General features: G+C 31.2%; 1 protein-coding gene across 1 annotated transcript; it reads right to left on the bottom strand.

Moving 5' to 3' along the window:
- Positions 1–11,121, bottom strand: LOC130899077 (PI-PLC X domain-containing protein 3-like). Its single transcript, XM_057808823.1, has 5 exons — positions 10,795–11,121; positions 4,088–4,389; positions 2,353–2,511; positions 1,370–1,568; positions 1–204 (listed from the first exon to the last, which is right to left on the bottom strand). Exons 1-5 carry the CDS (start codon positions 10,895–10,897, stop codon positions 20–22), a joined length of 948 nt encoding a protein of 315 aa, XP_057664806.1. The 5' UTR covers positions 10,898–11,121; the 3' UTR covers positions 1–19.
- Between the last annotated feature and the right edge of the window lie 7,012 nt (positions 11,122–18,133).

Below are 18,133 nucleotides of genomic sequence, written 5' to 3'. Positions count from 1 at the left end.
TTTTTGTATAAAATCCAATTTATTTGTTCAATACCTTCAACAAACTTTGATTTACATTAATAACATCTCTAACATATTTACAATCAGACAAATCAATAAAATCAGCAATAATTATGTTTAGTCCACATTCTCCTGCAACTTGTGCTTCTATCCATTTTGATCGATAATTTTCTAATTTCTTTGCACATTCTTCTTCTAAGCTGCCTAAAATGAAAAACACACAGCAATAAAAATTCTTGAAGAATCCGTAGTGTTTTCTAATAATTGGGGTATTTTTTAACTGATTTTATTTTATTAATACATTGAGTTGGGGAAAAGTAATTTCATATTTGTCAAGTTTTTCAACGTAAATTTTTTAATACACATTTCAATCGTATCAATTGTTGACAGTATATAGTTAAATAAATAGTTTGGAGGTTTGAGCAGCAGTAAATATACAATAACCTTCCAATCAAGTATCACCTTCCTCCGCGTTAATACGGGCTTCGCAACTGGTAACCCCGATCTCTTCCACTTACCTTATATGATTCACTTCTCATCTCGTAGTAATTTGTTTGGAATATGATCCGAGTTTCTTTCGTCTCAACAGTGAGCGAGCGAAATAATCATTATCATACTGTACTATAGAATAGACTATAAAAACTACTAAACGTTCTACAGCATGACTTCACTGAATAAGAATTAACAAAAATATACATCTATAAGGAAGAAACAGAATTATTTTTCCCCAACAATCATATTTTTAACTAACAATTACGATCTTTGTGAAGTTTGGGATCAAAGTCAATACAAAATTGATACGTGCAATAAACACTTTCTATATTCTACATTCAAAATGTAAAAACAATAATGAAAATGCAAAAATGTGTCAGTCAAGATGTAGAAAAGTTTCTCTAATAAAAGTGAAGACGAGTAGCTACTGGATTCACATAAAAGCATAAGAAAAAACTTATTTCCTAATGTCCTTAAACACGCTTGAGAACTGCCTATTTTCATTCAACTGCAGAATGTTGAGTAAACAAATGAAATTTGAATATACTTCGGAGTATAGATGAAAAGGAACAAATTAATATATATAAGAAGTAAGGAACTACATTGAGAAGAGTACAATAAATACATAGATATGAAATAAATGAGGTCTTGGAATGGCACTATCCAAATACAAAAGCTGGATGATGGGATATTGAAAAATATTTATAATATAAAATAATATATAGAGGATTTGCAGCGTGGAGGCGATAAGGAAAGGGTTAGTATTGGGAAAAACGAGAATTTCAACAACTGGAAAAACATTCACCATACCGTGTTTGTCAAATTAAGCTACTAGAATTGGTATTCTTCTAAACGATTAACTTAGTAATCAACTTACTCAAAACGTGTTCTAAAATAAATTTAGCATCTGGCGTTAAAACGCATTGAGAGATGAATGCAATATCTTTTTGTCTTTTTTTGAGATTATCATTCAAAGATTGTATGAGTGTTGGTATGGATACAGTATTAGGCCAAGGATTAGGAAAGCATGCCGAAGGCCAGAAGGTAGTTCCATCAATTCTATAAATAATGATCACCTAAAAAGTAATAATAAGTGTTCTATAATTAAAAAACAAAATAAATAATAATTATTTAGATAACTTTCTGCAAAAATATGTTTGTATAAAGTATTGATGCATACATATTTAAATGTATGACTAAGGTTCTATTGTAAGTATAGGTAGGAGTTTATTCATGATTAATGTAAGTCATGAGATATCCTGAAAATGAATTTGTCACCTCTGTATTAACAATCTTTTCTATTGGACGTATACGAGTTCCTATAAAACTGCAACAAAAAATGTGTATTTATTTCCGAATACTTCTCTGAATAATTTTAGGGTTAGTTTATGTTACTCCATATCAGTTTTTAGCTAATGAGTATTACTTCATAACTTAACTTATTCAGTTCAGTAGGGTATTTATTCCCAACTTTTTTGTGCAGAAGATTTCGGTTCTATTGTATGTATCCTCACTAGAAATGGCTTCTTTCCCCAGAGTTTACAACCGATATTCAGTCAGCTTATTTGATTTAATTTGTTATAGCAGCCAATACATATCTACACTTATAAGGTTTCGTATGAGTATGCCTGTTTCTGAATGATTTTTAATAAAGTTGAAAGAAGGCTATAATATCAAAATCTTAATTATTAGTAAACTGTAATAAGTTTTCTGGATGAAAATATCGGTTTCTATTGTTCAATATTATCCGTATTCGAATGAATCACAAGCTTGAACTAAATAACTTCACTCGTACCGATTGGTTTCTGATTTTTCGGGTCTACCCGCATATTTAAAGCCAATGATAAAAGAACGAATTACCTGATATTTATTTTGTGCCATAGAATCCAAAGTTATATTATTCATTTTACCATCGTACGGCAATATTTTAGAACCAAATGTAGTAGATATATCTTGCATGAATTTTTTATGAAGAGTTTCATCGAAACCAAAAAAATGCTGGAAGTCCATAATAACTACCTGAAAACATAAATTATATATTTAGATATATATATATTATATCATATTTAGTGAATTCTCGGTCAGACTTGATACACCAATAATATTTTTTGATAAAATTAAATCATATTGGAATTTTATTGAGTTCATTGAGGAGAGAGTATGAAAATTGATTATAAAAATAATAAATTGTGAAATACTATTTTATAAATAAATGGAAGGATGATGCTTATACTAACAAATGACATTTACTGGTTAGAGTCACACATAGTGTAGGCCTGATTTTTCCTCAGTTTGTAAATAATTCAGATTTTGTATATAATTACAATATATAATATTAATATTGTTAATTGATATTGCATAGAAATGGAATATTATACTATTTTTCATATCAGGTTGTACGTAACTATTTCATCCAGTCACAAGACTAGTTTAAATTGACTCTCAACGCTGTGTTCAAAATGAAATAAATTTCATACAACTTTTATTACAATTGCCATCCTATATTTTTTTGTTTCGTCCTCGGCAAGTGTCACCATAAGTTGGAAGTTCCAAGTCTCCAGCTTTCAAATATATGGTCGAATTATAAAAGTAAAATTATCATATCAACGTTTACTATCGTACTATAGCTTCAAATGATACTTCGAGAATGTCCTCTACATTTTTTCCATAGTATTAGATTTTGCAGAGATTATTGAGGAGAATACATTGCTGCCATGCAAATAATACTCAGAAAATCTATCGTTTAATGATTGATATTGATTAAAAGTTCACTCAATGACAGAGAAGCATAACAGAAAACTTTTTCTCCTGTTAGTCTGTTATACACAATATAATGAATTTCTTTCTTTTTCGAGTAATGTTTGAATGTAGAAATTTGTATATATTTTTGCCATTTTATGAATTTGAGAAATTAACATATTACTTCAAACATTCATTATTTTTTATGAGGTTTCAACTCATGTCGGATACGCTTCGTTCACACTGCCCAGTAAGAAATCAAAGTAACCCCAGAATCCGAAGTTAAACACAATAAAGCATTCCTGCTAAAATGATCGAAGTTTATATTTTTATAGTTTCTTTCCATTTGAAATCTTATGTATTAAAATTAACAGCATTGTCCTGTTGTAAGAGAATCCGCTTTCGGTTGATTATACCTGGATATTTCTTCAATAAAACCTCATACATTCGTATCAGCTGACTACTATATACCTCTGTATTGAAGGCTCGCTTGAATTTTGGTTAGTTCATGTGGCACTATTCGACAACTTCCATATATCACACTAAATGTTTTCAAATGATGTATTGTATCTTTAGAAAGTCCAAGTTCGATAATCGATCAGTGTTGGTATTAGGTTAGTTTTCTAATGCTTCCCTTGTAACTTCAATATTCCTTGCAGGTGGACGACCTAAGCGCGAACGATCTTCAATCGTCAAATCTCCAATATTCTCCACTAATCGATTAAATCAACGCTGTGCCGTTCGCAAAGGGAGAATGATTAAAATAAAGTGAAACAATAGTGCTCTTCATAGAACTAGAGAATAATCTCAACAAGTTACGGCATGAAACACACTTATAAATTTAATACATCTTCACCTCTTTCGGATGCAAATCCAAAAAACTGTTAATTTCATCTAGACAAGTTTGGATAGGCACTGAGTATAAAGTGTGTACTATGTAAAGATCATCTGTTCCCTCTTTAGTAGAAGTCCGTAAGTCGAAGTATCTTATTCCTCGAATAAGTTGATCATTAGCTAAATAACACTGTGTTTTTGACCATCTGGCAATAACTTCTTTGAATATAGGTCCCAAAACGGACAATTCCTTAACAATTTCCTCAGCATCAGGTGAAATATCGGAGTTACTAGTTATGTTTGCAGTGAAACTATCATGAGACCCTGGAACAAACGACAATAGAAATTATGTCATAAAATTATGCAAAAAAATAAATATTCAATAATATTAAAGAATTAACGTTCATATAAAACCATTATAATACAATTTTAGAATGATATTTAAATTTCTTAACAATACTAAATGATCGTCTCTCTCATTTCTAAATGAGCTCAATCTCATTTGCTAATAACGCTGGGATCAACCTAAGAATGGCGTCCCTATCTTATATTTGCTATAATCATTCTTAAGTATGGGTTTTAAATTGTTATAAGTAGTGTTTTTCAAAACATTACAGATAATTCAATCCTGTCAAATTCCTGATAGATGGTTAAAGATAGGAAAATATCAATTCCTGTTTTTAGGTTATATTTATTGACATTTGACTTTGAAAATTATTTTTATTATTTCAAGATTATCAAATAAATAATTTTATTCACCTTACTTATCAGTTATTATATTCTTATTGAGTATACAGGTAAATATTTTATGTATATTTTTATCAATGCTTTTTTAACAAATAAAGCCATTAAATAAATTCAAATTAATAGACGTGAGCTTCCATTTACAGCTCATATGGAAAAGAAAAATTTCAACTATAGGTCTCTGCTAATCAAAGTAGTCTACAAAGCATTCAAAAATTTCAAAGGAAAGTGTCGAGGAACATCGTGGCACAAATGAAAGGATCTTCAGATGGATACTTTGACAAAACTGTAGTCAAGAACTAAAACTTCATTCATCATCATACCAATGCAACTCTGACAAAGCAAGAGAAGACTGTAAGTTGTTTATTGATATTAAGATCATATAATATTAACATAATGTTAATTGAACAAATATATTTTAATGGGTATTGTTTCTTAATAAAATGATTGAAATAGATAATGTCTAACGCAAATGGATCAATTTTACGCGATATAATCAAAGGTTTGAAAAAAACGACGCATCATGAAACTCCGGCCCTGACATCGCAAACTGTCTACCAATTTCACAAGATTGTGATGACCCAACTGGCAAGAGCGCTAAAATTGCTCTTAATCATTTTTAGCTGGTTCTTGAAAGCCTCCAGCAACAGTTCTAGATGTATCAACTTTTTAAAATTTAAATCACAATCTCATATCCGTTATATTTCCAAGGAAATAATGGAAAAGTAAATTCTTTTCTTTGTTATATACCATCCTATTAATATTTTTTAATGATTAAATAACATGAATAATATTCATTTATTCATAATTCATTAATTTTGTATGCGTTCATCAAAACGAATTCATGCGCCGTAGATTAAACTACCTTTTTTATTACTGTCAGTCAATATTTGGTTTTATTAGTAAAATGTATTGACATTACTGCAGTTATTTCGCCTAATCATGATTACAAATAATCAAATTTTACGTTATTCAATTGTTGAATTATTCATCATTTTTGACGAATAATATTCAAGCAAGCCCTCATTACAAATCTATTATTCGTATACAAAGTGTAATAATCGTTAGTGGTTAACCAGGCGAAGTACTATCAGCAACTTTCACTTGTCATGATTGTTTACAAGTGAACATATCCTGAATTACAGAAGATGCATTATTTTCTAGATGGTAATCCAACGCAGTCGCAAACCAAATTGGCCATTTAACTGGAAACATTCCAAAAAAGAATCCATCCAGGTGAAATGAAATCTGAAATCTCAGAATCAAAGAGAAAGGGGTTGAGAAATAACAATATGGTTTTAGCATACATAAGGGACAGAATAATATTAATGAGTTTCTAGAATTGTAGAATACTGATGACAGTAAGAGTAAGAACCTAACAATTATGACAAACCATGAGAAAATATCAATTTACCGGCTTTTCCTGGAGGAAATGAGAAAATTGACTAGCGAAAAATATGATAAACCAGGTGGAAATGGTCACTTATTGGATAATTTCAAAGATGGAAACATCTGAATAGCTCACAAACAAAAAAGTATAGGAAAAAGATTTTAACAGATGTTGCAGATTGTAAGAGAAGCATCGTTTCGCGTTAAACCTAATATACAGAGTGGTACCGAAAAATATTATATAAATTCTCTAGATTTGTGGATTATCTTTGTTATCTATTGTAATTTTTGATAGTAGGGAATTTTCTATGATTTCTATTTTTGTGAATTTATGAATCTCACCACAGGCGTCTGAGATATATAGTTGTCTAGCGCTAACTGATTTCCAGATATTTAAGGATTTCTTCAACTTAAAGTAGTTTTGTGGCAACATTTGTAGCACGCTAGATTGAAAATATTTTGTAATATTTATATATCTCTTGACAGTTTGAAAAACGCTCTATCTATTATATTGACGTGTTGATGATTAAATTCATTAAATATGTGTGTAACTCTTTTATACGTTCTTCGGTTTGCAATAATAATTAAAGTGCCGATACATGCGTAGAGTAGAATTTGGGCACGGGATACCTTATCACAAAGTCTGTACAATTAATAAACTGATATAATGAGTAGGGTATGTAATAGTTTCTATGCTTTTTAAGACCGCCCTAGATGTTTTGTTTCAAATCTAAAATATGTTCACACGGCAACAATACCCTAAATTCTATTTTTCTTATTTCTGGGATTTTCCTATACTAACCCTTCATATTTGTATTCAGAATTATATTTTGGAAATTTTAAGTCCAAATGAAAATTAAAAAGGTGATGCATTTTAACAGAAGTAGATACTGAATCTAGATAGGGCATAGTAGATAATCCAAAAGAATGAAGAGATGGATACTGCAGTAATACACCCTCTTCCAATGCCTGGTACAAAATTTCGAGATTTAACTTGATAATAATCTTGAAGAAACATTCTGGATAATCGCTAAACAGAACTTTTTGGGAATTCTGTGTATAATTCGATTATTGATTGCATTATATTGAACATATTGTATTATATTGAATAATCGAGCTACTTCAACTTAGAACACATGATTTTGATGAAGAAAAGAACAATTAGTCCGGTATCTCACACAGAATAGCCTTGAATATGAGAATTCCCTTTGGAATTGACATAATTTTTCAAAAACACTTTGATTGTTCCATATATATGTGGATTTGTGTTGTCGGAAGAATTTTGTGTTATTAGATGGTTGTTAGGAATGTACTCTTAACAAGCAGTTGCAACAATGCGTGTAGTGGATTTTTTCAAAAGATCTGAAGGTCTCAAAATATTGTACCTTATGTTATGTTGAATAACCAACGTGATGTAGTGAAGTCCTGTCATTACTTCACTGAAGCAGCCTCTGTGGAAAGAGTGACCTTTTAGCAAAACAGTTCAAAGTTTGGCCAGCAGTTAGACTCGATAAATAACTGGATAGTCTTTTGGGCAAGTATTTTATTTAGTAAGCAGAATTCTATGCATTTATGATTTAACTTCAGACTCTCTGAAATGAGATGCCTTCGCAAGTTGTGAATGAGACTGGGATCATCAGCATCTGTTATTCGGAAGATTAATGATTATGTAAATAAGCAAGGAAAGTTTGAGAGCTTAAGCCGTCGAAACTAGGATATTGCCACTTTTTCTCTATTTATAAATACAAGATGACCAACATGAAGCACAACAACGAATGATTGTGTCTCTTGCAAAATAAAATTTATATGTTGGTAAATATTCATTTAGTCAATATTGAAGTATGGACGTTCCGTATTATTCATTCGACTGATTAAGCAGTAATAACACTTTGCCAAATGTTTGTTTGTTTTAATCATCACCTCTCTAAAACTTGGGAAGCCAGATTAGGTGAATATGGCGTCTGAGGCAATAAATCGTAACGCCTTTCGGCTAATTTTCCGCAGAAATATCGAAAACGATCTGAAGCATTGTTGTAATGGAAGAAAACTCTTTTATGCAACAAATTCGTTTTTTTTTTGTTTTTTATTAAAACATATTAGCAAATAAATATAATATTCTTGTTTGGAATCCCAAAACATTGCATGCGCTTGAAATATGCGTACAGATGCATGGATTGTATCGACCATTTCGGGAGGAGTCACAGTAAATGATGGTACTGGATGTTCAACAATATCCATGTTCATAAGGTAACTTTTAAAAGAAGAGAATCACTTACATAGTATCATTCTATGCGATGAAGCACTTTCAGAATAATATCTACATAACTTTTCTCGTTTTTTTCAATTGTATGTTTAACGTAATAAAATAGTATGCTCTATATTTATTCAACAACGAAAACAAATTTCTTCATATAAGTATTAAAATAATCTGTATATAAGATTTATGTAAAATTTTGACATATTATGACTTCAGAAACTAACAATTTAATCACAGTAGTGAAAGTGTCGTAAACTTTTAAACTTTTACGCTTCCGAAAAACCGTTCTAGTATATTATAATATTGTATAATTATACCAGTATACGTTATGATTTTTTTATTTCCAATTTTTTTTATAATTGGATGCTAAAAATGTTTTTGTTTAATTTTCAATAAGTAATTAACATATTTCAATTTTGAAAGAACTGTTTTAATTCACAAACGTAAATTTATTGATTTGGATTTTGGACCTTGAACTATTCGATATTTCTACTGTCCTTCACCTTTTCCTGAATACTATTATGTTTATTGAAAGTAATATTGAATCAATGTTTAATTTCAATTTTTATTTATACCTAGAATCTTTCGAAAATAAATAAAATGTATTAGCTGTTTGCTCGGCTTTCACATAAATAGTGCAGTGGCAAACTGCAAAAAAGTGGCAATTAATGATAGAAGCATGAAAATTAGTATGTTGGGCAATGATGCCAAAAGAAAATTTTAGAGATCGGGAGCCCCTCGAAATTCGCCATAGGAGGGGCAGGGCGTCGATTTTTGAGGTTCCACCCACCGTGAAAAAGTGAAGTGAGCAATTTTGACGTTCTTAGGGTCGATTTCACATATTTTGACCCCCCTGAACCGACCTCGAGAAATGCCCCAAATTTCAAATTGAAAATTTCCCCATTTTCCGATTTTTGTGAAAAGTTTTTCTTCAATAGACCGTACACATTTTTCAGGATCAAATCTTCAATACGATATTCGAGTAGTAGAGGTCAAATATGAAGTATTAACGTATATATGAGCTCGATATGTCGAGGTGGGGGGAAACAGGATGTACCGCAAGTTGCCTATTTTTAAAGATTTTTCATGTTGTTTTATACGTTTTTTGAATATTTTACTCTGTACAAAATGTGAGAAATTTTGAAGCATTACAAATAATAGATACGGTGACACCTCGAACAATAAGCCTATTCGTTATTGAGCCTTTTACTACATTTTGTTTAGCACCTAAGGAGCCACAATTTTTGTTTTTTTTTTCAGAGCATACTGGAAGAATCTTCAGTATTTGGGAATAAAATTTGAATTTTTTCTAGTAGAAAAGAACTTAACTTCTTTCTTTCGAAATTTGATCTATTTTTTCTTATACTTTTTTTGGGTTGTTGAGAAATACGAACGTTTAATCAAATGTATTCTCTCCCCATTTCAGAAAAATTGACCCCTGCGTCCATCCCCAATTTTAAAAGCTTCACACTTACAAGCTTGAGACATTGCATTGGAATAAAATAAATTCTCTGAATATAAATAAGATATATGTAGGTAATATTTTTCGTGTAAATACCGAAGAAACAATGCTTATCATGAGGTTTAGGAGTTGCCCCCCCTTTCCCCATTATTCCTTCTTCAAATGAAAATCCTTTTAAGTATAAGAATATAATTTTGAAACATACTTTATTTTTTATATACAACCAGAATTGCTGCAATTTGCATGGCATGGCCATATCTACTATTTGTAATGCTTCAAAATTCATCACATTTTGTACAGAGAAGAAAATCTGTTGAAGAAAAACTTTTCACAAAAATAGGGAAATTTTCAATTTGAAATTTGGGGCACTCCTCGAGGTCGGATCTTGAAAGTAATGACATATTCATGTTCAGAAGGATAAAAATATGTGAAATCGACCCTAAGAACGTCAAAATTGCTCACTTCACTTTTTCACGGGGGGTGGAACCTAAAAAATCGACGCCCTGCCTCTCCTATGGCGAATTTCGAGGGGTTCCCGATCTCTAAAATTTTCTTTCGGCCTCACTGCCCTACATACCAATTTTCATGCTTCTATCATTAATTGCCACTTTTTCTTTAAAATTCACTATTTGCCACTGCACTAAAACGATCGTTTCAATTTTGAAATTTTTATTGCAGTGTTCAGGTAATTATTCTTCATCATTGTCATTCAAGTAACACGGGATACAAAACTGTTTGTTTTAAAATAATAATGATAATAATTACCTTTCATAAATGAAGAGAGGAAAATATATCTAGTAATATCCTTTATTTACACAGTATAAAAGAACTATTCTCAAATTAAAATTCATAAAACATTCCAAACATTTTTTCTTACCTGGTATCGCTATATTTATAATCGGCATTCTTCTGAGCTCTTGTGGTATCAGCGACATCCAATTCTCCAAATCGGTCGCTAAGTCTTTAACACTGTTATTCATGGCTGGAATTTATAGGTTATGGCTACATGGCACTTAGTAACGGAAACAAAGAGTATAATGTATTTCTCGCATTGTCTAATATACTATTATTCAAATTGATACATCTAATGATAAATGTTTATCGGAAACATGAAAAAAGATAATGTGTAATTTGAGTTGTCACGCCACGAAACACACTGCGTTATGATCGAATGTTTAACGTTTAAACAAATTTACATTCTATAGAGATGAACAAGTTATTCATTAACTAATTACCAGTAACGTTATGCTTTGTCAGTGAAATTCAACAGATCGTATAGTGAATAATAAAAGTAGTTGAGTGCAGTACGATTATAAATAGGGTATCACGAAAAGTTGTTGATCTAGCTCAATTAATATAAAGGGTGATTGATTAGTGTGATAAAGTTCAGTACCTTTTCTGTTCTTTGAGATATCAATTTGAAAATTTGAGGGATTATAGCTATAATTAGTTTCCACCATGATTATTTACAATTTTACAGGCTGTGCTATATCAAAATTACTTTATTTAAATGAAACACTCTATAATTTATTGCGTATCTGGTATCAGCTTGACTTCTCCGTTACAATAATATACGGCTGTGATGTGTATTTAAAAGTTATCAGCAATGTTCGATACTCTATACAATCTAAGAGAAATTCAAGAATGGACATCTGTTGCGGCTAAAGCATTACAAAAGTAGTGAACATTTGAATATTATTCATACAGGGTGAATTAAAATACTAATACATTTCTCAAATGAATCAACCTGTATTTTATGTAGGTATCAAAAAGTACTACCAACATACTTATTTTTTATCAAGCATTACCTATACCTGAAATTATAAGTTCTTGAGCTATTTTGATTTTTCTGTGCAAACAGTGATTATGACCTATATCTAATCATTGAACAATTAATTGTTGGCTATGATTTATTTGTTAATTTATTTAGTTAACAAAACAATAAGAAACTATCGTATTTACTAAAGAATACGTATTTCCAAAATGGCCCGTAAGGTCATTTACGTTCACCACCCCTGTTCTAAATAAAACAATTTACCAAGTCAGTTGGAGTTTTAAAGGGAGACGGCCTTACCTCTCTAATTTTGTTATCATCGGCATCGTTTAGTTTGTTAACTATGAGAATATAATTTATTAATATTATATTATATACGTTCTTTGCTATGTTGCCATATCGTCATAGACGTTTTCTAATAGATTTTCGTTTTTTAGACGAAATTAAAAAAAGTCTTTTAAGAAATCGAAATTGTTCATATTACGGGTGAATGTAATCAACCTATGTGTGTAATATAGAGTTGTATTTATGAATCTAGCAATCCATTTACCTGTATATTTTCTCATATCTTATCAATAAATAAAAAATCAAAATTCTTTTAGGGAAACTGTGAAGTTATAATAAGAATAATTACTACATCTCGAAATTATGATAAAGTGGCAACATAGCGTTGCTGATTAAAGTCGGTTGATTTATTCTTATCAAACCTTGTTTATATATAACTAACCGAAGTGTTATATATAAACAAGGATTTTATAAAGTTATAAAAAATATTCAGGGAATAAATTATTAATTCATGGAAAGTTATTTTTGACCAACAAGATGTACCTATGAAACGACGTTATAGTTTCACAGCATCTTAGGTAACGCGACATTGTTAACAATAATAGATGAGTTTGAAATATTTAATAAGCAACAATAGAAATGATAGTCATTTTTATGATGTATATAATCACAAGTTTAAACACTTCAACAATCATAAGACGTACTACATTCTAGAGAACCGACATAATTCCAAAGTACTACAAATCTATATGGCTATGTATAACAAGGATAAAAAATTATAAATAATCCCAACACCCCACCAGCCAATGCTTTAGCACCTAGGCTGATTCTGATATTTGCAGAAAATGCATAATAACATCTGCGAACCTAAAAGTGCTCATTTTCCTTCTATAATGAATCAAAACTAGCAAAATGGAAAAAAGACACATAAAAGGTTGAAAACTACTACACAAAAGTTGGCTTTCATAGGCATGTATATAAAAAAAATATTCCAGTCAGTACATGTCAGTTTTAAATTGAACAGTAGTAACCAAAAAATATGCTTTTATCCAGAGCAGTACCCTTTCAGCATACAGATAAGATAATGGCACAAAGTTATCACACATTAGTGTCACCCAGTTCTTATCTGTGCAGTTTCACTTATCTGTGCTCTGCTTTCACACTTTCATTTAGTATTTACAGCAGGCTTTGAAGATTTCGTTCTTGTCAGTCATCTCTTTAGGTCGTGTTGATTGAGTAACTAGATGTTAAATTGATTGTATATAAAATATGAAGGATTGAGATTATGCAGTTGATAATGAAAGCTCAATATATTTTCAACTTTCCACTTAATAAATATCAATAATAATTTGGAAAAATTCAAGTTGTTTAATATGAGAGAATAGTCAGCTACTGGAACTGGAACTCTGTGAGTAAGGAGGTTAATGAGTCTCATAAATATTTTTATTGGCAAAAAACTTGTTTATTGAAATTGCGTTACTCAAGATCTCAACTATTCCCCAATTATTTTGATCGTCATCCAACGATCTGGTAGACAAGTTCTCGGATTCTATCGACATTTTCACGATTCTTATATTCGAATGCCTTTCTTGGCATGGTTTATCTCTCATCGACCCTCGCACCTATGAAAATGCGAAAAACATCTAGGCATTGGACGCAAAATCTTTCTCTGGACACCTGCTGAAATCTTTCAAAAGTGATAAATTGATTAGTTGTAATATCATACAAAGAAAACAGCTTATGCTTTTGGGTGTGTATGTAGGAGAAATAATTTTGAGTGTTAATAAAACATTATTTCTTACAAAGACAAACAATTGAAGAAACCTAAGAGAAATTACCTGCAAGTGGTCTTTCCTAAGAAATGATTAAATAATAGTCTGTACATCAGTGCTCAGCACGTCTCTTAGTAGAAATAATGAGCAAAAGCTTATCAAATATTAGTATTAATTGTCTCTTTTTAACACCTGATTGACAAATTAAAGAAAAATGCTATAAAAATTATTTTGTAGTAGTACACCGATTAAGTGAATCTACATGTGCATTTCTCGAAAGTATTAGAATAGACACAAAAATAATTAATCTTTGAAATCATTCTTATGTGGTGACTACCTTATAAATAAATTAGGTAATAGAATTTTTTTTCTAGATTTCTGGAAATGGATGTTGAAAATTCTGGGGAGGCATTGAATTTGGAGGAGTATCAGTAGGAGATATACACTGTGGTAAGTCATTCGAACGTGTGGACGTTTTTCACTAGATTTTGATAAGGGAATTATAGGGAAGAGAAAAAAGGGGTGTCCTCCGAGGATACTACGGGAATAACTGAAGTATTATTAGTGTTATGTTCAGCAAAAGAGGAGGGGTTGAGATTGACCGAATCATTTTATTTGGGGATCATAGTCTGTTCGCATAGAAAACATTTGAGTTTATCAGTAGAAATGAACATTCTCTCTGTTGTATTTTCATGACTAATGACAGTCGAAGTTTGAAGAGAAAAATCATTGTTGGCTGGTAAAATGTAAGTTACACGGCGAAAGCTGAGATCATATACGATTCATCATCAGGAGAGCCATATTTAATGTATGGTATAGGAGAGGTGCTTTCTCTATGACTGAATGGGGAATGAATAGACAAATATTGGAAATATGTATTTTTTGAGATAAGCCGACGTATATGAATTTTATTGGAATGAACTAGGATCTTTTGGTTGGTTTTTAGAGGGTCGTTGATGATAAATAAATACATATGCGATCGTGTGAAATACTGGATGCGAAAATTACATTTTTAGGGGAGGCTATGCTACCTATTGCTTTAATGTAGTCAAATAGTACAGTGTTGGGGATAGAAGGCATAATCATAACCTTATCTCGTGAGGGTACAAGGTGTAGCGGAGAATTTGCTGAGGTAGCATATATGAGTAAATATCAGCTGAAGAAAACAATCTGTGTCTTAGTGATTGGCCTATTTATTTCCAAATAAGTTAATAAGTTCCAAGTATATTTACCAAATTTTGTGGTAAAAAAACTTCTTCAAAAATTTTTGGTATCACATTTCAATTATGACAAAAAACGAAGATTTTATGGTAGAAATTAACTTAACGATCTGAGTCGAACGAGGTCAAGCTTTTATGAACGAAATAATAAATTGCCCTTTAGGAATTTTCTAATTGTATATACAATCCATGATCAAAATCTCCGTTGTTGATTTTGTTAGAATCAAGTACAAGTTTTCATGTTACAAGTTCAAGTTTGACATAAGAAAGAGAGATAGAGAGGAACTTGTGTCCCCTTTCTGGATGAAATTGTTATAATAATCACTAGAGCACTAATGATATTATAAACATCATTATGACAAGCTTATTTCTTTACGTAATGTATACTTCTAAAGTATAAATGATTTTTTGCGAAAAAATAACCAAAATTTGCACACAACACACTTTATATCAATCAATGCATTTTTCTTTTAGACCAAGCAGTTTTTGAACTTAATTGCACACATATTAAGTTGGAAAACCGTTCTCCAGTAATGTTTTTAATCAAACTTATAGAAATCGTATAGAGTAAGATCATGGCGAGTCAGTCTAATAGAATGTAACTGTAGGTTTCGCATTGTATCAAAGAGGACAAGACCGTTCGGATAAAAAAGTCTTTTTGATACATATTCACCCAAATTTGTCTATCAAAATGGTAATAGTAGGGGGATAAGTTCAAAAAACAATGGACATTGCATTTCCAATTGACAATGTAGTTCCGTCAGTGCTATTTCCAGCTTTTCATCTCATGTAGAAATTACATATGTTTTTTATTTGAAAGATTTACGTATTCTTAAGATACTTGAACATCGTAAAAATGTTTACCTTTCGAATTGATTGGAAAAATTCATTTATTATCAATAATTCCTACTATGGAAGTGAGTTTTTTCTTTATCATGAATAATTCGATAATTTTTTGTGTGAAACATGCCCAGATAAATTCGTTATTTAGGTTAGCTATGCCATTTCCAATGAACGTAGCTGTATCAGTCATCAAAATATGAGTAATGGAATTGTTGTACGACTATTCGGGAGATATTTGCATACATTTTGATTATGTAACTTTAAGGAGATGTAATTTTCTGTTTTTGGTAATGAAGTTCAAGTCAATAAGCGTCTCATTGAAACTGCTTCATATAATTCTATGAAACTAATTAAATAATATCATTAAAACCTAACAATTTGTAAACCATCTTTGTTTTCTCGTATGATTTCTTTGTATTTGCAATTTTAAGCTCCACTTCTGTATTGAAATTTACCTTCGGCTTGATCATTTTTAAAAACGTAATAACAAATATTAGAATGTGTTCTGTGTGAAAGAGCGTGCTTCGGTTTTTTGCTCCGAATTTACTTCAACAACCTTTCAGCATAAATAAGTGGATTTATTTACAAATTCACTTTCTCACACTCATATATCCTAATTTGAACTAATCAATAGAAGGTTCTAATTTTACATATTGTGTCATGTTTGTTCGAGATATGACTACTTTTGTTATAAAATAGTGTTCGTTAATAACTATTCCATTAAACGGACATTTGGAGAAGACTTAAACTGCTTTGTTTGAGCCCTTCCTATATCTAAGCCGAATTGCCATTGCACTATTTACCTTTCAATGATTTGTGTGTTGATTTATTATCATTGAAGCATGTGCGAACGCGTTCAATTCGGCAATATAATGCGACATGCTCCATGTATTGAGTACAAATTCCACACGGCAATGTATTTTCTGAGGATTTTGGACACAGCCAAACTCTAGTGTATGATACCACGGACGGACAGCACAGATTAAAAGTATCAGCATGAGCGGCTCAGGGTTCGATGCTTGGACAGGACCATTGGAACATCGCAAATGACGATCTATTGCGGCATTGAGAGTCGCTTCAGCTTATCGGAGCTAGCCATAATAGTAATTGCGCAGTTGTTCCGGTGAAACTTCTTGCTTCGGGAAAAAGGGAAATATACCTGAAAAAAGTAGAGATATACGGAGTGAGAATAGCATAGGAGGAAAGGACTCGCATGATAGAAGAATGGCAAAATGCTTCAGGGAGGATCAAAGAGGAAGGTGGACGAAGCGATTAGTATCATACGTGTAACCTTCGATAGCGAAAACCACGGCAAAGTTTGGTATTACCTCACACAATTTCTATCCGGACATAAGTGCAGGATGATGATCTGCTCTCGCTTTTCTACTGTGAACGATGAACGGTCAACAGAGCAGAATTGGAATCGCACATAGGCGAAATTTCAGCAGACAGGAAGTTGGTGGAGATGATAAGAGAAGAGAATCACTTAAATTTGTTTTTTCAATACATTCAAGGAGTTTTGCACGCCAAAAAAGCTGACCCAAACTGGACACTGATTCAAGCGATAAAAAGAAAGGAGAAAAGAGGGAACCCAAACCGAAGTAATGTGTCAAACAGTTCCAGTTAGTGTTCGAGAAAAGAGGTGGAGGTTTCATTTGACAGGGAAAGTTATGCAATACTGAGACAAACACTCTGTGCGAAAATGCATTTCCTCCTCCAGAAAAAAATAAATTCAAGCTGACAATTCCAAGCTCTTTCCTTAAATTATAGGTAGATGAACATTTTCCTATTGAAAAGGGTTTAAAATATGATGATTAGGTTAATATGGTGCCAGAAAGACTCTGATGATTTATTATTAAATTATGAAATATAGAATATCGTATTATACTGACACAAATCGAATGAAATTTTACTAAATAAAAAAACAGTTTTTCAATGTATACTTCTACAAAATGTTTCGTGAGAATCTCCTCTTATTTGCATGTACTTTGTTATCTAATTGCTTTCACATAAAGACCTTAAAATGTTCTGATAACAACCGGAAAGTAATCATTACGAACTTTATTCAGAAACTAGTTCCAAGATAATCAAAAAATAGTTTTCTTCTTTGTGTAACCCAGCTTACTCAAAAGTTTATAGAACTATTGATTAGTCTAGATTTATATATCTAGAGCAACCCAGTAGGTAATTTTCAACTTCATTAGAAAAAAATTTATGCATTTATACTTTATGAAAAGTTATTAAATTTTTTCTCATTATAATTGGAGGACCGGAAAGTAATGTAGTCGCGCATGTCGATATTTTATTGACATTGCAACTTAT

This window comes from Diorhabda carinulata, chromosome 1 (assembly GCF_026250575.1).
Source record: "Diorhabda carinulata isolate Delta chromosome 1, icDioCari1.1, whole genome shotgun sequence".
Lineage (NCBI taxonomy): Eukaryota > Metazoa > Arthropoda > Insecta > Coleoptera > Chrysomelidae > Diorhabda > Diorhabda carinulata.
Note: the sequence above shows the minus strand (reverse complement) of the source record. Positions and strands in the feature narration are given on the sequence as shown.